At 38.8% G+C, this 23,124-nt stretch overlaps 1 protein-coding gene across 1 annotated transcript in view; it reads left to right on the plus strand.

The window, feature by feature from the left end:
• LOC131067998 (uncharacterized) overlaps positions 1–23,124 on the plus strand; it is an 85,357-nt gene that overhangs the window by 9,681 nt on the left and 52,552 nt on the right. The window contains exons 2-4 of the mRNA XM_058003183.2: positions 10,844–10,905; positions 15,463–15,540; positions 16,132–16,207. Of these exons, the coding sequence (XP_057859166.2) occupies positions 10,844–10,905; positions 15,463–15,540; positions 16,132–16,207 (216 nt within the window). The remainder of the gene's footprint in view (positions 1–10,843; positions 10,906–15,462; positions 15,541–16,131; positions 16,208–23,124) is intronic.

Raw genomic sequence — 23,124 nt, forward strand, 5'->3', positions numbered from 1 at the left:
ATAGGTGGTGGTGCCACTCCCTCTTGTATTCAGAACCTATCCTTTTGATAAGTCTGATCAGGTTCTTGTTAGTAGATTCAGCAAGTCCATTCCCTTAAGGGTAGTAGTTAGAAGAGGTTTCGAGATAAATACCTCTGTTGAGGGCGAATTGGGTAATTCGCGAGCTTGTGAATGCGTGCGCATTATCTGATATAACGGTTTTTGGGGGGCCGTACTGGCACGTCAGATCCTCTAGGAAAGCCAACAGCTCGCTTTCAGATGAATTCCGTAAAGGAACGACTTCGGACCATCTGGTGAAATAATCAGTAGCAGTTAGGATCCACTTATGTCCGGCTGAACTTGGGGGTTTGATCATTCCAATAAAATCAAGGCCCCATTGAGCGAAAGGCTCTTCCACTGACACGGGCCTGAGTGGCATTGCAGCTTTCTTACTTCTTCCTGTGTAATATTGGCACTCTTTGCATCCTCTTACTAAATTGTGTGTATCTTTGAACATGGATGGCCAAAAATATCCAGCTTGGGTAATCTTGATAGCGGTTGTGGGTGTAGAGAAGTGGCCTCCTGAGGAGCCGTAGTGAAACTCATGTAGGATTTTATCAGCTTGGCTCCGGTCCACACAATGGAGCAAAACTCCATCAAAATCCCTTTTGAAAAGAGTTCCATCTATTAAGTGGAAATCGCTATTTTGGAGTCTGTAGAACCTCTTCTTAGCCGAGGGAAGATTTTCAGGAAAAATCCCAGGCTTCATAAAATGCTTCCTTTTGTCAATCCAACTGTCACTGGGAACATCGGGCACAAACATAACCGTTTCCTCTACGGCCGCTTCATCACCATGGGGTTCACAGTCCTACACTATATATTCACAGAGGCCTCTCCCGCGAACAAGCTTTGTTGGCTTGATATCGACATCATATTCTAGAATCTTAGTGATCCAATTTGCCCTCTTTTCAGTGATGTCGCCCTTCATGATGTATTCCCTTACTGTGGGATGGGTTACGTACACCGTGATTTTATTACAGGCAATGAAATGCCTAAACTTCTTTAGTCCTTTTATGGTTGCTAAGGCCTTCTTTTCGACAAAGTTGTATTGGACCTCATAATCCTTAAGAGTATTTGAATGGAAAGCTATGGGACGCTCTCCTCCTCTTTGGGCGTCTTTTTGGGTTAGAACCATGGCGATGCTATGCTGACCAGAATAAACGTACATTATGAAATCCTTAGACATGTCTGGGTTAGACAATACGGGAGCGGAACAGATGACATTTTTTATTTCATCAAAAGCTTTTTTGGCTTCAGCAGTCCATTTGAAATGTATATCTTTTTTCAGCATGAGAGTGATGGGTCTTATTATTCCGGCGAAGTCAGAGATAAAACGACTAACAAAATTGACCTTTCCTAGAAAGGATTGGACTCCCTTTTTGTTGACCGGAAGGGGAAGGCCTTTAATAGCCTTGACTCGGTTTGGATCAATGGAGACACCCTCTTTTGAAACTATATGCCCAAGTAATTTACCTTGAGGAACCCCAAAGATACATTTCTTTGGGTTTAAGGAGATCCCAAATTCAAGACATTTTTGGAGGACTAACTCGGGATGATCAAAATGATCCTCCCGGTGTTTGGAAAACATAGTCAGGTTATCTAAGTATATTAAGATGATCTTATTAATTAGCTCTTTGAAAGCTAAATCCATGGCCCTTTGAAAAGTTGCTCCAGCATTTGACAAGCCGAAAGGCATCTTTTGGTATGCAAACGTTCCCCACTTAGTAGTGAACGTCGTCTTGTGCTGGTCCTCCGCTTTCACACTTACCTTGTTATATCCTGAGAAACCGTTGAGCATTGAGAACATTTCTGATCCGGCCACTGTGCTCAGTAATTGTTCCATTGATGGCAGGGGATAGTGGTCTTTGAGCTACGCTCGATTTAGATCTCGGAAGTCCACACAGAGCCGGATATCTCCATTTTTCTTCCTAACAGGGACCAAATTGGACACCCATGTACTGTGCTTTATGGGGTAAATGATCCTTGATTTGATGAGCTCTTTCAATTCTTGAGCCATGAGGGATTCAATTTTTGGGCTGACTGGTCTTTGCTTTTGCCGGACTGGCTTAGCCTCATTTGCGAGCTCGATAGCATGCTGGATGATGTTAGGATCGCAACCCCTTAAATCCTCATAAGACCAAGCCATAACACCTTCATATTCATCACAGTATCGGGCCAACTTCTCTGTCTTCGGAGGAAACACCTTTTCCTACCTTGAGAATTCTCCTGCTGCCGACTGACATCTCGACGTAATCTTCTTTAATTGCCGTGAGCTTTCGCTTATCCTTTTTAGCATCCTCATGGTCAAACAGGTTCTCTAAGGTGATCAAACCATTAGGGAGCTTATTGGACTTAATTGAACGACCTGATTCCCGTAAGCTTCTTTTATCTTAGGTTGCAGTTGGTCAGCAAATTCTCCCAAGCTTTGGATGAACAAAGCGATCTGTTCATCACTTTCAAACACTTGCCAATATGCATCATTGTCGGGAATAGCCGGGCGGACCACCACGCTGACTGCTTGGGAGCCGGTTAGGAAGTCCGTAGCAGGATCAAAATTTGCTCCTATGGTGGCCATGTGATCTGCTATTGTGTTTAGTTTCCGAGGAATGTTTATGATATTGAAAGCATCAAAACTTTCTATTAGATTCCACACTCTGGCACGGTAAGACCTCATGCGGACATGCTTAGCACTGGATATCCCTTGAACTTGGTGAACCACTAGCTCAGAATCGCCAAGGACTTTCAATTTTTTAATGCCCATCTTTTCTACCATGTTCAAACCTTGAATCAATCCTTCATACTCTGCTTCATTATTTGAGCATGCAAACTGCAACCGGAAAGGCTTTCGGATTTGATCGCCCAAAGGGGGAGTGAGACAAACCCCGGTTCCGGAGCCCATTTTGCATTTAGCGTCATCGAAGTGTAGGGTCCACAGTGCCGAAGACAACTAATCTTTAGAGAATAGATCCTTGGTGAGCTTTGGGATGATCTGATTTTCTTCAAAAATGTAATAGGTACCCAGGCCGGTGGCATGGTAATTAGAGAAGGAGTCCGAATCTATGAACTCATTTAGGAAAGCTTCTTGCTCAAGCGGAATCTCTCCCGTCACTTCTTCGTCTTCTAAAAGCTCTACCACCTTTCGTTCATCATTGGATATAGAGGTGTGGGTAGGCTCGAAATTAATCAAGGCCTGGTCAGCTATGTGCTCAGCGTGAAGGGGTTCTAAAAGGATTTTCATCTTGGCGCCATGTCAGGTACGGAGGATAAGATGGACCAATCTAGGGACATATAGCATCCTATTTTAGCGGTAAAATCTCGAGAAAGACAGAGTCCAAAGACAGGGGGGATATCGATGACTACTACTTCTTGGGACACTGTTACACTTGGACATGCAAACAATGTTAGGGGGAGGCTTTTGATGAGACCTACCGTTTGAACCCTGTTCCCATCGAGCTACATGACTCCTTTATTCAAAGGATCATACTTGATGTTTAACACCTCGGCAATTTGCTTAGGCATGACAGTAGTTCTAGCCCCAGAATCTATCATGGAGTTATGCAAAAGTTTATCTCCAACTATAAGGGTAAGGTAAAAAGGATTTGGCTTAGGCTTACCTTTTCTTTGGGTAGCTGGGGGTGAGCTTTCATTTGTCAATACGGCCGGAGAGCGCGCTTTACTAGCTGCTGGTCGGGGACCCGTTCCGTCAGTCTGAAGGGATTGTGGAGCTACCGCACTTGCGTCCTTTTGGTCACGAGACAATGCCTCTCTTAGTTTGTTCTTTTGCTCTGGGATACTCAGGAGATCCCACAGAGAGACATGAGCCGAGGCTTTCTTCAACTGTTCAACTACATCCAGCACCTGAGGCGTGAGAACCTTTGATTCTTTCGGCTTATAAGGGATGAACTCTTTCCTCGGATAGGCATAATTGATGACCGATGGTTCCGGGGGCCTGTCCACGGGCACTGATCTCATATTGCCGGCGTCTTCCCTGGTCAAACGCCTTTTAGAGTGAAGATTGTAATCTGAGTGCACAAGAGGGGCTCCATCCTTTGGGGTGATTACGCCATTGGTCAGTACTGCGTCCTCGTCCTCCATCCATGAAAAAAGCGCATGGTCAGGGGTGATCTCCGCTTCTTGTTGTAATGACATCCCTTGCATCTGAGCGACAAAAGCCGCATTGCCCATACCCGGAGATGTATATGCAGATTCATCTGGTGTCATGCCTGAGTTCCTTTGTTCTGCAACCTTCTGCTGCAAATTCCCCCTTGGGCAATTCCTCGGAGTATGAGCATTGTTGCACGGGAAACACCAAGAGTTGGTGTCGTCTGCCAAGTTATTTTGACCTACTGTTAGTTCTCTACCAGCGGTTGGGTAGACAGCCTGCAACGGATTAGGGACTGGGACTATTTGGCCATTCGGCGGAAGAGGTTTTTCAGCACGATGATTCGTATGTTGGTACGGAGGTCGGTTCCCTTGGAAATTTTGCTGAAAAGGGGGCTTGGTGGGCGAGACCTGGGCTCTTTTTAGGTTGACAATTTCATTGGAGAAGGATCTCAGGAGATTTTTCATATCACTAACTTTAGCAGCCAAAGAAGCGGTTTGGGGAGTAGGGAACGAGTACATAGATTGCGGAGCAGACGTACTAGGAGCGGCCTCTTCCACGACTTGGGTAGATATTTCAGGGAATACTGGCATTATAGGGCAAGGGGCTAGCTTTCCAGCGTCAATAAGGTTATTTTTAGCTTGGATTGCTATATCAAATGCTTGCGGAAGAGTGTTACCTTCTAAAGATTGAATCATCACTGATATGTCAGAATTGAAAGCTTTTAGATAGAATACAAAAGCCATATCCGCCGGAGGACGAGCAGACAATGGTATCCTCTGCTAGGTTCGTTGAAACCTTAGATTAAAATCGGTTAGTGCTTCGGTCGGAGCTCTCTTTATTGTAATGAGTTGGTGCATTAAGGACGATCTGTTAGCTTTATCTGAGAATCTCTGAAAGAAACGATCTCCCAACTGATCCCAATCTCCTATAATGCTAGGGCCTAAGGATCTGAACCAGTGCAAAGCTTTTCCTTTGAAAGATGCTACGAGCAACCTCAGAGCTACGTTCTGCTCGGTGATACCATGGACAGTGCAGACAATAGCTACATCTTGCAGATGCTCCCCAGGGGTTTTATGACATTCTCCTGTGAACTTAGGAACGGCCTTAAGTGCGGCTGTCGGGATGGCTCCCCAAACCACAGGTGGAATTGGGGGAATGAGGGGGCTACCATTATCCCAAGTCACAAAATTTCTGGGAGGAACTTGTGCCATCACAGCATGTATGATTGTGGGAAAACCCTGAGAAGGCGAAACTGTGGCTGAATGGACGGTCACCAATGGAGGAAAAAGAAGGTGAGGGTTTAAAGCTGTCTGACTCCTGGTGACAGGCCTATGACTCATAAACTAGCTCAGAAATATATTTTGAAGTAATTGGTCCCACCGGGCGTGCCAGAAAAAGAACTGTTGACTCTGAATTTTACTTTGGAAACAAACAGCCTTATGGGAAATTCAATGGTGGGGGACTGATTGTGCAGGTTTCACTGAATGACCTCCGAGATTGAGAAGCCGACTCTTCCTTGGTGTTTTGAGGAAAGGGGAAGAAAGAAACACTTTAAAAACAGTAAAAACTAGACTACTGAGGCGATACGCCAGATCATTAAAAGACATGAGCATACAAAGTCCAAAAACATATGACTTTCATAAGCCCATTCAACAGTCTACAAGTCCGGATCAACATAACCAAAGATACAATTAAATTTCTTTGCGACAAAAGGAAATACTCATCATGCATTTACCAGATAACAAGTGCGAAACATAGTTTAGTCAGCAAAATCTTAGATAGATATATTCCCAAAGTTATTGGAATCCTAACAGAACAGCACAGAAAAGACCATCAAAGCATACTGAAAAAGGTGTCATAAAGGCCGCAGGCACAATTTGAATAACCTTCTTCAGACAAACAATAATAGTTTTAAAGGCTGAAAACCTCTACTAAGTAAACTTAATTGTTCTTTTAAAAGTTCTGAACCCCCAGCAATAGGGAAAAAACCTGCATAAATTGAGCACTCGGCTCCTGAAAACAACTCCCAAAACACGCCAAAAAGGCATAACCTCCCTGAAGAGAAAAACATGCCGTGTCGCCCGGGAGATCACACCCAGCAAAACGGCCCTTGGAATTCCATTTCTCGCTTGCAACGGTCCGCATACTGCCACGAACTGAAAAGATTTTACTAATTGGGGACAAGCTGCTAGGAAAATTACAAAAATGTGGGAAACCGCTCGCTTACTGCGCTAAAAGGTGGGCCCCGAAAAAGAAACCAATCAGCATGCCTTGCCATTTGTCACTATCACGCTGCTCCTAAAACTAGACGCCAAATACGGACCGAGGGAGTAACGCCGTGCGGACAATTGTCCTACGCGCCCTGCGCTGTTGGAAAACTAAAAAGGCATACCAAACAAGGGAACCCAGCGGCAAACCTTAGACCGGGGGGTTTTAATGTGAACAAGCACCCTTGTCAGATTTTGCGTTCATTGTTTGGGTGGACCTCTAGCCTAACATTATTGATAAATGTTTTTAATGCTCATTTACATTATCCCAAGATGGCTTTCCATGTTTGATGATCATCATTTTGGCATTTATTTTGTGGAGGGGTGGCTTAAAGCATCATCTGGTATGTGGCATTGGATTTGATGACAAGAGTGAGGAGGTGCGGCTTGCCATTTTAAGCCAGCTGACTCTTCCTTTTGGTGACTTGTTTCTTAGCTATGCTTTGCTTCCTGTATTTATCTGCCCTGTCCTTGATTCTCCAGTTTTAGGAGTTTGTGGGTCTCATGACTTTCTGTTAGTTTATTTATTGGTTCCCTGCTGTTAAGGCTTGTGGGAAGAATGGTTTGAAACCTTGTGACCCCTTCCTTCATGGGGCTGGGTGTGACAGGCATCTGTAGAATGCATTTCACGGTTTGGCTTTTCTTCAGGCTCTGTTTATATGCTTGATGGGCTTCATATTTTTTCTATTAGTTGCTTGCATTTTGGTCATGTTTTTGAAGGGCTCCTACATAAGCCTGTTGTAATTAAAAAAAAATCATGACAAATAATGCTGAAAATAAAAATGTACTACAAAAAATTAATGGAAAATATGGGAGGAGCACATCTCTGATAGGTCTACACCAGCAAATTCCAATTTTAAGTAGTGAGGCCTTAGTGGATCAACTCCATTCAATTAGTTTGATAAAAACTATTAAAATGTCAGAATCGCCCCAACGAATGGAGCAAATTGTTGAAATTAGAAATTAGAATGATAGAAATATCCAGAAGGTACACAAAAGATGATTCTTCCTCAATTTATACTCAAGGGGGAACATTTTGGGTTGTCTTTGGCCCAAACACAATTGCTGTATACTTTTGCATAATAAATTCTATTTAAAATATAATTACTCTCCTAAGGCTTAAGGGTGTATTAATAGCTAATTTGCATTTATGACTTGTTCACTTTATGCATTTGGAATTGCTACTTTTTACTTGTGCTGAATCCTACTAAAAACCTTAGGTACACTGCATGCATGCTTATCAACCAAAAGGTAGATTGGTGGACCCACTAACTACAGTTTGGGTTTGCCCATTCAAGTTAATTCAAAACCGGTTTTCCAATTTACATGAAAAGGTGGGTAGGGCCTGTGACCCAAAATTATCACTATTATTGGCATAAAACAAAACAAAAAATGTTTGTAATCCAAATTTTTTGCAGCCAGTTTTTGCTTATGTTCAGTGGCAATCCATTAGGCGAGTCCTGAGAGACATTTTTAGACGATGTATGATACATGTTAGCAGGGAAAGTGATTGAGGAGTCTTAACTTCCGATTCTATAATGTACTCTTTTCTCCAATCAAATGACAACTCATTGGGTAGATCTAGGAATCATGCAAACTCTTCACTTTATTGGTTGCAGTTACTCCCGTCTTGGTTGTCTATGTACTTGTTCCGCTATATATAAGCCTTCCACGGTTTGCATTGGAAATTGAAACATGGCTCATCCTTAGCAAGCTGCTTGGACATTTTGTATGCTTATACATTTTATATGCTGGTTTCAATTGTTGGTACTGAGTTGCAGTCCTCTGACTGTAATCACCTGTCAATTTTCAGTTACAATTTTTTCAAGCTCATGTCGGATTCCCCAAGGTCATCAACCATCTTTCACTTATGATCACATCACCTCCTAGTAGACCACAACTTGAAAATTAGAGGTTAACTTAGCTGATCAATGCTGCAATTTGAGGCCTTAATAATCCCTTCGCACCAAAGTTTGGTATCTGTTAAATAACCAAAATCTGAAATTGATTCTCAATAATTAAAACTAAGTTTGAAACTAATGAACGAAAAAGGAAATTTAATATTGCTGAAAATTATAATTTTTTTTACATAAACTTTAAGAGTAGAGAACTTTCCTGAGAAGGCCTGAATGCTGTCTCGGGTCACAAATTTTTCCAGAAAAAGTAAAGAAATTGTGCTTGAATGAGCAGTTGGAGCATCTTCTGTCCTATGTTCCATCCAAAACATAATCATACTTCTAAGATCAATGGGTTTGCTTATGACATTTTCAATTTTTGCACGTATCTTTTATTAAACACATGCCAAGCATTCCCAAACAAACTAGATACATTGCATTTGGACACATTGGCTAGTGGCAAGTTGGTGGACCCAACAGCTTAAACGCAGGTTGATGGATGGTTGGATGGTGAACCAATTGCTTAGAAAGGTAGGTTGGCCCATTAACCCAAAAGGATTGTGCCTATTTATATAAGAAGGTTGTGTTTGGGCTCACAATTAAATAATCCCATTGCTTTTTTAGATTATTATATCGGGGCTCTGTTAAGAGTTCCCAACCCTACTAAACTGCAAACACATACAGAACGAATTGCATGGACAGCCTATAACCAGGCGTAGCAGAAAGAAACAGAATCCCTGGTTGTCCAACAAGTATGCTGTCAAGTTCAACAAATGAGATTTCAGGTAAGAGCCCAGACATACCAAAAGCCTGAGCTGACACATTGGAGACGGCATCCTAACAAAACTGAAGCATCTATACCATGAAACCAGGCAAAGCATCTGCCTTAGTGAAAGTTTCGGTGCACAAGCTCTTAACATGCTGGGGCCATGCAGGGGAGATTTCCACTGATGACAGGCCCTGGAATGCACACCATTACCAGACACCATTAACTAATTCCATAGGCAGAATCTGTGGCCCTTTCACCAGCTTCAGTCTGTGGGATTGAATATCTCTTTTCACCTCAGCATGATGCATTGCACGAAACACATGGGCATCTTCTAGCACAGGCAGGGTATACCCTTACCTCGAGCACACCTTTATGAAGAGAAATAACCAAGTTTTTCATTACTTGACTTGTGTCTTGACAGAAGGTGTCCAAATCACAAACATGTTCCTTTAGTATTAGAACCCTATAGTTCAGTAACTGCAAATCCACTCCCCACTCATAAATTGCTTCTTGTAATGCACCTCAGAGGAGGAAGCTTACCTTTCTTCCAACTCATCATCCAAAGTTGGTTCTGGATTTAGAAGGGACGCAATCAGACTTTTACAACACTCCACATCCCCCACCACACCTTGCAGTTTCTTTAAACAGTCATTCATGATGTTACCTCATGGCCTCAGCTGGCCATTATCATACAGACCATCTGTCCCAAGCATAGCTTTCAGTACCCTGAGCATGCCTCTCTTGAGCCTAAAGTCTGACACATTGCCATGATGATGTTGGTTTCTGCCAGTCCCCATTTGAGCCATTACCCTGCCAAAACACACTGCTAACAGCAGACAACACCAAAGAGAAGCTTCACTAAACCACCAAATGGTTTGCTCACAAAAGAACCACTGCCATTGAAAAACCTAACAATACTTGAAGCCTTCAGACTGCCTTTAGCAGTATATTTCATTTTCAAAGAGTAAACACTTGAGCTTGTAAATGGCAAATCAACCTTTTAAGACATCCAATCAATTATGATACATCCTTATACCTAGGCTGCCACTATCATTATAGGGGTTTTTCAATTAAAACATATTGCACTAGGTCTTTACAATCCTTCATATCCTTGGTTTCAAGGGAGGAGAAATTAACGTGGATAACCCGTTTATTAGCAAAGATAATCAGCCACCATTTTCTGCTCTCTGTAACAATGAGACAAGGAAATCTGATCAAAATTTGTAATCCAAGATAAGACTTCCTCTTGCAGCAAACACATTTACACAAAATTTGGACACAATTTTTTGTTGACTGTATAATTAATTTAGAAATCTCTTCCGCTTCTAGCATATGATACCCATCCACATAAGATGCTTTGAGACCAGCCTAAAAGGCCTCCCACTCCATCTCATTGTTTGTTTTAGACCGAGATGCAAGGAAGCCCCCAGCAGAAATTCTCTGGGGAATTCCTAATGACAAATCTTTTCCCTGCCTCACTATGATGGCCTTTTGCTTCATCTTGACCCCTACTCTCAGAGCCTTCCATTTCTCTTTGTCAATATTCTCTTCCTTAACAATTAACCCATGAATGGGACTAATAATCCCATTGTTATTGATATAAATATATATATTTTAAATTTTTAATAGCAAAATAAATTATAATCTGATGTCATGATTTCGAACATTCACCTAGTTATCTTTATTTTGGAATGGTTTTGATTTCAAACTTGCATGCAAAACGAGAATGCTTTTGGTATTTATTTGCCCCTTTTTTCTTGTAATTCAGGTCTGACAGGGTCTGTTCTACTGAAGAATACTCGCTTATCTGATATACTTTCAGAAATTCAGGTACTGAGTTCATTTAGCTGCAGTTAATATTCGTATGGTGTATTGAAATTGTGGGTGAATGCAAAGGTAGATAAAAACTCTTATGAGGGTTAAAGGCATCGTACTTATATCCTGCATCCAGTTTTGATTTGCTGCATTTTCTTTACCATTGGTAACTGGTAAGTGATAATCCATGCTGGATTATTTGTTAAGAAGGAAAATTTCCTGATGGACATGTAATCTTCTGTAGAATAAGTATCAGCAGCAGAAAATAACATGTTTGGTTCCAATGCATACTTCTCATAGTTAATTTTCATCCAAGTTACACAGTGTGTTATGGGAAGGAATAGTGACGAGAAACAGACAATAATCTTGCAAGAAAAGCTTTCTGACATTGGTCTGGTAACAGAGAAAAAGTTAACATGAACTCAATGAGGGTGATTCTCTATCTGGTTAGGAAAGTTGTGGGTGTATTGATAAGGTTCTGTGGGGTATTTTAATTCCCCAAACCCTCCAAATGCTTATTTGTGGAGTAAAATTATGCACTTGAGCGCATGAAGGATGCTGAAATGGCAGCTGCTTCATTTGAAACCAGATCTGGTTCTGCATTAGGAAACAACATTAGAAGAGCATGGGATGGAAGATCTATAGAGAAGATATGAACATATAAAATTGGAAAGCAGTCAGTACTAAACACTAATTTAGATGTCTAGCTGTTATGAGTAATTTTCGGAAATCTTCATTTCAAGAAATGGAATGTAGATGTTGCAATTTAATTTTTCTTCTTTGAGGAGATCAAATTCTTATATTCCTTCGAACTCAATCCAAAAGAAGGAATTGTGGAAAGCATTAGAAATGTATAGAGATCTACATCTAGAAGATGAATTAGTTCTAGGCATGCTATTTATATCTATTTTGAATAACAAAGAGAAAAGAGATCACCATTTTCTGTCTTCCTTATCTCTAATTTTCTATGGCCTTGTAGCCAACTTATAATTGTGGGATGTTAAGGCAAAAAATATTGACTTTGCTTGCAATAACCTAAATTATAGGTATGCAATACATTACAGAAAGTTTGAATCGAGATGGAGGCACAGTGGAACTTACACCAATCATAACTCTAGCCTTTCTCAAAAGGGATACAAGGAAAGATCTCACTGTAAAATGTGGAAAGGATAAGTTCCCATAGACACCTTTAAAAGTGATTTTGTTAATGTAATGTCCCCCTTTGGCATCCTTTAAGAATTAGGGAACAATTAACTTAATCAATTGTAAGAGGTTTCTTTCCTTAAAGTCTCAAATAATGTTTGAGATAATGACAGTATAAGTTGATACCCCTTGATGTAAAGCCCTATCTGATACATCAATATAAACTGGAATTGTGCTCGCTGTTATTCTTGCGGTGCCTAGTCTTGTCCCATATACAATACTGATTCCAGACATCACGTAGAATGATATGATGGTCTATCGTTCCTTATATGTCTTTATGAAAAGTATATAATGATACCACTTATAGTGATATGTCTGTCCCTGTTATGAAGGTCTATGATTACAATTATGATTAATGACGTTGTCTCTAATATCGTCAATCTGCATTTGCCACACTGTCGTTGTCTCTGATTATTACCTTCGAACTATGCAACTGGACTATGCCAAATGCTGATGCTCAAATGAGCAGGTCCAATAAAGGATACAAATAATAGATAAAAGGTTCCAATGCCTTCCTGGAATGAAGTCGATCCCCAATAAATACGTTATGAGCTTTAAGGGTTGTATTGCTTGAATGCCCAAGAGACATGTCTCATAAGCAGTTCACATCCCTTTATTATGCTAATAATTATTTGTCATTTCTTAATCACCTTCTTACTGAATAATATAATTCTCTTAATTTCTGCTGATTAGTTATTGTTCGTATTTACTAAGCGAGCACATAGGCTAATTGTTATTAACCCATCTCTTTACTCTAATCAATCCTCCGTATACCACAATCATGAGTTTTGCCTTAATCGATATTCTTGAATCTGCATATGCGTTCAATCTCCAATTCCATAGATCTTCCTCAGTGATAATATTATTTGGCTTGATTCCATAATTGGCTAAGTCTTCATTCTTGCTCATATCGTTTCCTATCCATGAGATGCATATGGGGTGAAGGAATCACGCCCCAGTAACACAAGACTTAATTCGAACCTTTTGATATTAATATTTTATATCAGCCATCGTTAATCTATCGTGGCATATATATCACCGATATCCTCAATATTCTGGCTATTAACGATACTTAGTGGTCTCAATTGAACCGTCGATGATAAGTATTACTCATATTAGTTGCTATTATCAATTGATGTTAGCATAAGCGATTGCTAGTTCTCATAACTGCAGCGGAAATCTCAAATGTGATTCTTTCAATTATATTAGTCCAAGGTATTCATACAATTACTCCTATTAAGGATGGTTAATCAGATGACTTCATCATGAATCCCATAAATATATAATGGCAAGGATGCTTTATTTCCTCATTCACTTAATTGTATCAAACTTCTCCATACTTGTCCCTTCTTGTCAGATATGCTTAATTGATTCCAATTCCTTCCATTGATTGGGTCTTTGTCAAATTGATAACGTCGTATCCTTTTAGTACGATTGTTGTTCTTATGTCGACTTCTTATCGCTGGCTATTGTTACGTGATCCTTAATCAAATTCTCTATTGTTCTCATATCACATCAATGATACTGTAATGGATGCTTATGATCACTTGATGTTATGAATCGCTTGACTGACTGACCGAAGCGTACCCCTTTGACTGTAGTATACTTGGATGAGTCTTAATTAGAATTGTTGTATTTATATCCTGTTTGGTATTGTAGCCATCTTTATTATTAAAGATGATACAAGGAGCTTTCTCCATATTAATCATACTGGACAAGGTCTTGTGTGGGGACATCACAGTTAACAGAGTGGTTTTGAGAGTTTTGAATGCAATAATAGAAGATGACCTTAGTGGAGTGGATAGGTTAGCCAAAGAAGACTTGAAAAGTATTTATAGAGGAGAATTTATCTATTGTAAGTAGAAATCGAGGGTTCTTCCATCATTCTACCATTGCCAAAAGACAAGTGATCAGAACTAAATTTCTTGTAACCTCTGATCAAGATTGCTGCAATTTCAAGAGTTCAAGAAGGTAGTTGTTTCTTCAAGTATTTTATTATTGAAGAGGATAGAGATATATCAGTTGCATAATATTTATTTTTTGTCAACTATTTCGTAGTTCCAGATATCCGAAATAATAGCTTGCATACCCCAAATCCCAACTCTCCTGCCCCCCTCTGTCCCCCATTAATTTCTACCATTCAAACAATGAAATTACGAAAGAAAGCCATGTATAATACATCAGCAAGACTAAGAAAGGAGAGCAAGATTTTAAAAAGATTGCAGTGTAGGGCAACATCTACTTGGGAAGCATTTTATTGTAAAATAAATGATGACTCAGACAAACTACATCATTTGCTTTGTCAAAAAACGCAGAAAAGCACAGACTTGCCTTGTAACCTTTTAACAAAGATTACATCATCATCCCTGTGCCAATGTATTCCGCTAAAAGTGATTTGAAGTTTGGTTTGCTTATGAACCAAAGCCATTCTTTACTGTACATAAACTGCATCTCAAAAGTGGCAAAATTTCTATTGGAAGTATTCAGTGAGTTACTCTAAGAATTGGCTACAACAAATTGAAACAAAATGAAATATGTAATATATGATATATGGCGAGTTCTTGTTTCAAGAAGCAAGGGTACTGTTTACAAGTCAGGTGTTCTCTTAAGAGAAATGCTTAGTTCGATCACACTTTCCTCAACAATTTTATGATGGGATATTTGCTTCAATATCCAGAGGATTGTTACTAATACATGCTAAAGGAAGATAAGTTTATGTTTTGCTTTTAGATCTTGGACAGGCTTATGGAGTGAGCTACATAATTGTGATTTTCTATTTTTGAATTTTGCTTGTCCTTGTGTTCTTTTATCACAAGCTCTTGTAATATTTTTCTCCCAAGACTGCAAAAGTCTGGTTGACAATCTTTTTGGCATGCTTATCTAAGATTTTGAAATTTGGGATTGCTCCTGTTTATTTCTTCTTTGTTCTATCAGATTAATAAAACTGAACTGCACATGAAAATGGTAAAGTGCAGTTCATGATTACATATTAGCCTGCATAATTTGCTTGAAGTTTTTGAGGGTTTTCATATCAAATTGAGTAAAATATACCCGTCCCAACTTGAGGCAAGATTGTTTTTCTATATCGTTTGAAGGAAAGCACAATTTATGGCCTCTTAGGGATTTTTTTTTTCAATTACCAGATGGTATGTTTTTCTAGATGCATTTATCATAAATTTCTGCTGTAGAAAAGGCTTATGCATTTGTGTTTTACTCCATATTATGATGTTAGACAATTCTAATTTTTTTGATTGTTTCAATGTTTTAATGTACACTCGGCCTAATTTTTAGAGAACTTAAGGATTAGGAGTCCACTTCTTATTGTTTGTTTTTTCTAAATCTAGGTTGTCTGCTTGTTTTTGGTTGCAGTCACTGACAAGCAATTTGGACAGAGGAGGTGAATCGTCACATGGTGCCTCTGATCATGTCGCTGCTCTTGCAGCTCAGGTAAATTGGATTAGCAATTCAAATAACTGGCAAGTAAATCCTTACATGTCTATGATGGGAAACTAGCGTGGACAAATAAACTACATGTTTTTCCTTAATGTTTTGCTAAATGAATTTGTATAACAGCTCACTTAAATCTATAATTTGGATCACTCAACCTAAATTCTAGGAAAATCAGTTGATGATTTGTGGATTAGTTTCTATTAACAATTTGCATAGTATTTGAGATGAAGAATTACTGAAATTTTGTTTTGTCTGTTAATATAACTTGGACTTGGAAGCAAAAAGATGAATTATTACATGGTTACACCCGTTAATTTTGGTTATTAGAGGATGGAAACCAGTTTTGTTACATGCTTTGATAAATCCTTGGGGCAGAAGAACTAGTAACATCATCCACCCCTAGATCAGGAGTGATCTGGCACTTAACTTTCAGGAATAAATATTAAGTGAATGTAATCAGCAAATTCTAATCAGATGGTTTTCTTTCTTTCGTATCTCAGATAAGACAAATGATAGAAATTTTAAACTTCAATCGCACATAGGTGTTTATAATTTCATTGATATGTAACACTGTTTTTTACAATGTAGGTTGGACGAATACAAAAAGAGTTAAGGCAATTACCATCTGGACCAATAATAGTGAATTCGAACTCTGGACGAAGTGGTATGTGTAAAGTTGTTTGACTCTGGAAGAAACTTGAAGCCCTCTTGTATCTGCTTTTGTTGGTTCATTGCAGAAGACTAGTTTCCTACAGATGGGAAACATCTTGTAGAATGTATTTCTAAATTATTTGCCTGTTAATGTGTGAGACTAAGTGATTTTGGTTTTCATATCTTGGGAATGACTATAGTTTCTTCATGAGTTGCACTTTTATCTCTTTGTCAGTGTCCTGCCCATCAAACTGCAGGTGATAAATATTAGTGCGTGCTATAAACAATGTACATTCAATCTCATGCAAAATCTTGGACATGTGCTGTGCAAATGAAAGATACGGAAAGATGTTAAGTGATCTGCTCTCAATGGGGAGAGTCAAGACAATGGTCCCAAATGTAAATGACTTAAAGAATTAATTACTTCTTTTGATAATTATGTTTGTAGACTCCTGTAAGTTCAACTCATGTGGCTCATGCATTGTCGGTAAATTCTTGAGGAAGTTCAAGTAACCATTCTGCAAAAGGTAACAATGCATACATAATCTGAAATGTCACTTGCTGACAATTAAATTAGATTGCCACTGTAATACATGACCTGAGTTTCTATTTTCACCTATTTTCCATGGAGTCTTGGGGCAGGGGGATGTGGGGAATGGGTCTTGGGGATGAGGGGACCAAGAACCTAGATCTGGGAAACAGTTTTGTCAATTTGTTTCTTCAACACAAAGTCCTTACTATTTCTAAAACTCGAGAGTGATTTGGAATGAGGCTTAGATACCTATTTATAAGTTTTTGGTGTGTACTTAGGGTCTATGTGGGTCCCATAGACAACAAGGTTAGGGTTTGTGGCATGCAGATTAAAAACATTTTGTTTATAAAATAATATCGACTTTTTTATTTTTCTGCCTTGGGGGATGCTTGGGATTTCAAGGGACAGTTGGGAGATTCTTGGAAATCCCTTGGACATCCTGGAGACATCCCAAAGTCCTCAAGTCATCCCCAAACCAGGGGGACGTCCCGGAAACATCCCCAGGTCGGTGGTGGGACAGTGTGGGAATGTTTCCCCCAAGTCCCCACATTCTGGAAATGTGGGGATGTTTGGGTGTTGGAGGGATGGGTGCGTGTCCTCATGGAACAAGGATTTTTCACATAATAACTCGAAAGGATAAAGCTTCATTTAAGGATTCAAAGAACCTTCCAAATACATATACCAACAGTAAATACCAAGTTGAAACGGAAAACTGATCAGTCTTCTCTATAACTCTTTCAGGGCTTTAGAAAATCTCTGGCCGCTGATCTGTTATGAATGATCATGTTTTTTCCATGTCTCAACAATTGGGTTACTTTCTCTGTATTCTTGGCATTATGACAATTGGATGTGCTTCATTACACTTATTCTCACTGTAGATCTCTGGATCCTGAATATAGTATATGTTAAACAGTTGAAGTTTGGCTAAGTAGGAGAATATGCTGAGTGGGTAATGGGATCATCCCAGATTTTGCTGTCTTTACTTGTCAAATGGGATTTTGATATGCATATCAAGTTATAACATTTGTTGTTTCAGCAGTCTGCTGTTCATTTTCCTAATCTTTAAAGTGCATCATTTCATGTGCCAGTGTCCATTGTTAAACTTCTCAGTTTACTTGGAATTTTGGAACCATAATGTGCAATGCGGCACATACTTATTATTTGCCATTTGCTGCTTTATTGCACCAGGTATCCCCAATTTCTCAAATACAAGGCTTTTGCGGGCTTTTTTCAACTTTTAGCTTTTGTCTTCATTCTTTTGGGAATTCAGGCTTTGGAATGCCATTGACTCATTTTATAAAATGCATAATAGTCACTTGGGTTCTTGAGTAGCTGAAGTAACATGGAAATTGTCTTCATCGTTTCCCTTATACTGAGAACTTTGGACTTTGAGTGTCAGAGCTTCAACACAATGTGTGAATGTCACTAGACTTTCTGAATCCCAAAAGGGTACTGTTTCTGCTCCCTTGGTCTTTCTCTGTTGATGATCAATGTTCACCTTTAGAGAAGAGGCCCTTTTAATTCTTCTTAAGAATCTTAATTGGCAATTCATCATGGAATTGATCCAATAAAGCCACCATATTGCAATATCTTCTTAGGCCCTCATTTGTACCCAGGAAAGGCTTTGGATGTTGGTGAAAATTATTTGAGCATGTCAAAAATCTTGTTGCCTTTTTGCTACAAATCTTGAGCTTAATGTGACTGATGATGCTATGATCATGTTCCTAATGTAAGGTCACAGTTCTAATTTGAAGTAATTTAATCTTATCTGTTGCCAAATACAGAAATATCCATACTGAATTGGTTTGAGTTTTTTAACCTTTCTTCTGAAGCTTTATTTTTGTCAGGTATAACCGAATTAAATACTCAACTCAAAATCTCTGTGCTTCTCAATACTGGTCATGTGTAGGTTTATTTTCTGTTGAGGCTTTAGGAGGTGTTCTTGCACTATCGGTTGAATTAGTTTGTACAAAAAACTCTATTTAAGCTCAACCTATCTATGAATTGGTTTATACTGTCACTTATAGATTTGGTATCAAGAATTTCATGTGCATTCCTGCTTCTTGCTCTTGCTTGAACTGAACTTAAGTATTGCCTTTCCAGTTATAAAGGATGCGCTGTGTGCCCTTAATGGTGCAATTAGCTCCGCCTAATCCTTTTTTTTCTTAATAAGCTATGCTTTATTCATTATAGCCACACTTGTTGTATCTGTTGCTTTGGCATGGTTATCAGTGAAGAGCACACGGTTATACTGAGAGAGTGGGGGGGGCGGGGGGGCGTGAATTAGTATAATAACAATCTTTTTCAACTTCAATCATAAGTATATAACTTATCTTATTACCGTATTCATTGCATGCTAACATTCATATGTAATCTATCTAATATGAACACAAGTTGAACACAAGATATATATGTGGAAACCCTTACGGGAGAAAACCACGGTAAATCAATGCTTTTATATATTTCTTCTTTTACAATATTTCATAGGCACCAACCCTTATGTTTGTGAGCACCAACTCCCAAATCTGATTTTGTGAGCACCAACCCACTGGAAGCACCAACTCCCACTTCTGAATTTTGTGAGCACCAACTCCCACTTCATAATTTGTGAGCACCAACCCACTTCACATAAATCTGATTTTCCACCTTGACAATGTTGCTTCTACAACAGATGATGGATTCTATTCTTTTCAAACTTCCTTCTACAAACTGTTATAATGCTGACAATAAATCTGTGACAAAACTGATTACAATATCTTCACTAAACTTTATAAATCTGTTCATACTTCTCCTCACAATACTCTATTTTATATGTCCTATAAGTCTGCTCCAGCATGCTTCATAAGTCTGCTAAAATCTGCCTCACAAAGTCTTCAAAAATATGCTCTAAAAAGTCTTCATAAATCTGCTCACTATTTAGAGGGATATCATATTAAACTCTCTTACTTTTCACACCTATTACTCATCTATTTTTATACTACTTCAGTATATACCTCTTCACCAATAAAGGTGACCCTTCATAAGTCTGAAATATTCTTCATATTTATTTCTGCTCTTCTGTAACAAATCAGAATGATATACCTTCCACGCACTACCTTTACAAATTCTGTATCGTCTTCTACGTCCACACACACACCCCAATCACCAACTATAATCCTCTTTATATACTTTTACCAAGAGGGATGTATTCTAAAAGACACCATCATTCATTATAGACACCCCCCAAAATAAGTCACTAATCTTGTTCAAAGATAATCGCACCTTTTGACCATTTGCTGACTTGTCTTACATATCAATCTTTAAAAAATAATTCCTCTCTAAATGAATCTGCTCTTTTATTTAATCGATAAATCGCACCTTTCCATTATAACTATCATTTACATTAATTATTGTCTAACATAAACTTCTTGTAATTGCTTTTCTTTATAGAATGAACTCTTAATTAATTCGTCGCTCTTCATGATAAACTTTTTTCTTATGAAATCTTTTACTGATTTATAACAAATGCAGTCGCTGAAGTATCGGGCCACATTTGACATACCCATCGCTGTTCCAGTCTCTGTGCCGCACATGTATTCCACGCTGGATATAATCTTTTATTTCTAGCTTCTATCGATGTGCTTATCATAGTCGCTGTACTCACTGTTATACAGATCGTTGCACTATGAATCTCTGACAATTGTATTAGGCTTCATGTATATAAACATCCTTATAAAAAATGGTCCATATAATTTCCTGACTCCTCATAATGTATATGGTCTTCAGATATTATATACGGCTATTCTTGGTTTCGCTGGGTTCAATTCACAATTCAAGGAAATGTCATTAGAAAATCGTGCACCAACTATTACTGTGACAGCAGAAATAAACCTTGGCCTTCAATACTCTAGTCGCTGATAATATAGTCACTGACTTTACGTCGCATCACAATGAGTGACTTCTATTCACACGCTTTGCCACATCATTGTATTTTCTTAATACAAAAACCACTGCCTTCGTATTAGTCGCTACTTTGACACATCGCTGACTTTATTGAGAGATCAGTGATTTTATAATTATATCGCCACTGTTGTATTGCTCAGCAATCTATCAATACGTTCTCCCCTCCATTGTCTTAAAAGACTTTAATCGCTTTGATATTCATCAGTATTGCTATCATCGCCTTATCAATCATTCACAAGGGAATATTTTTTCATAATATAGGAATCCAAATATAAATCATAATCACTTCAAGTTCATACAGCCAGAAACTATATTCAATGCACTCGATCCTGGAAACTTAGGATCATATAATTCTCATTTGATACAAGTTTGCATCTGATGGAAGCCTCTGTCTGATAATAAAAAACTACCGTCGCCAAAGAGATGTCTGTGCAATTCTGATATCCCAATATCAAGATTCTTTTCTGCATTCGAGTCCAACGACTCAAACCAGTTTGAAAGTTGACATATGAAGAGCCCATGCCAAAAATATAATGAGCAAGCATATTTCGTTAAACTTAAGAGATTATTAAGTCACATGCATCCTCCATGATTTCCTTAAGAAAAACTTTCACCACTTTTATACCAGTCGCTGCATATTATCATTAAATTGGCGATCTCTGTAACCAAGACTTCTATATTCGATCTTTTCTCATTCATGGTGATATACTCTCGTGGCCAATCGAGCTTGTCCTATCTTATTTCACTGCTTAGTCGGCTGCAACGTTCTGGATTCATTATAGTCAATCCTTCCATTACTGTGACTGATGATGATCATGTGCATATACTGCACAACCTGATCATTGTGAATTCTATTCGCTATTCATACTGAAGAAGTCGATGCATTATCTTAAACTTATTTCTTCATAAAGTCACCATCTCTAGCAGAATTAGAGATTAAACAAATCACTATACTAGACAAGGAGTTTGTTTGCTGCATGTCGATAGTAGTTACTTGATCGTTGTTTAATTACTAACAGTCTGCTTTGTCTTTCTTCAATCAAACGATCCACTGTCCTGTTAGAATCTTCAATACTAATCATCTTCAATGGTTTCATGTAGATGTCTTCTTCATATAGATCACAGCTATCCAATTCATATAAATCACAACTACCCAATTCCTTTAACCATCACCTTTGACATGACTGATTTGTCTTCTTGCATCTTTGACATCAATGACAATACTTCCATCGATTAGCACAGGGATAATATTCATAGTTTTCTTTAAGCTTTAATAATCTAAGTCACAGGGTTCAGGGTCTGGTACTGGTCCGGTCTGGTTTGCCTTTGGGTTTGGCCAGGGTTCGTGCCCAGGCAAGCTGGTTCGTCTGGGGCGAACCCAAGGCGAACCTGGACGTCTGGGTGCCCAAATTTATGTTTTTGTTTGCAAAATTTTATAAAATTAATAGCAATGAGGGTTTCTTGCTTGAAGAGATATGTGTTTCAGACGTGCGGATTTGTGTGATTGTTTTGCAAGTTATCATGCAGGTTTAAGACTTAAAATTATTGAGAACAGCAATAGACATATGATAGATTTATTCAATTTTTTTTAATGTCTGAAGCAAGATAAAATAGAACAGCGAACAATTGAATTCTGACTTCTTAATTGTTAACCTTATACAATGTACTAGAGGAGTGCTCAATCGCAACAGCAGAATACCCATGCATTAGCTCATGCTGATTTACAATCCTTGGGTTATGAACAGCAACAGAAATATTCAGTTTCCTTAGCTCACTTATGATTTACACACTTGAGCAGTTGTACTCACTGAATATAGAAATCCCTGAACTTGTATCAGATCTTACAATCTGAGATATACACAATACTTTTAATAGAATAGGTGATCTCCATAGAGATTTAGAGTCCCAATCTTTTTCTAAAATAAACATAAGCTAAATTACAATTAGCTTCCTATTCCCACGCCACTTTCATGATCATCAGTAGTGTGATGTGATTTGTATATATTCAATACTTCTTCAGTTGTAAGTCACAAGACAAGATCTAAGAAGTTTATGGTGGTTTTGTTGTTTATACGATGCTATGTGACAATCTTATTCCATGCTTCCAGGACACGCACACTCACATGCACACGCACACTCACACGCACACGCACACACAGTTTTTTGTACTTACGAACATATTGCAACTGAATTGATCCCTCTTCTACAAGCTGGCGGATGAAATGCCAATGAAGCTCCACATGCTTGGTTCTTTCATGGAAGACCGGATTTTTAGCAAGTTTGAGTGCCCCTTGATTGTCAAGGACCTGCTTGAGACATTTGCATGTCTGAAAGCATCCTTCGAAGCCAAACTGCCTCACTAGTTGCTTTAACAGTTCCCTGATATTTTGCTTCGGTCGAGGAAAGAGCTACCCCCAGTTGCTTCTTGCTGGTCCATGTGACTGCACCTCTTCCCA

The sequence above is a fragment of the Cryptomeria japonica genome, chromosome 6, assembly GCF_030272615.1.
Source record: "Cryptomeria japonica chromosome 6, Sugi_1.0, whole genome shotgun sequence".
Lineage (NCBI taxonomy): Eukaryota > Viridiplantae > Streptophyta > Pinopsida > Cupressales > Cupressaceae > Cryptomeria > Cryptomeria japonica.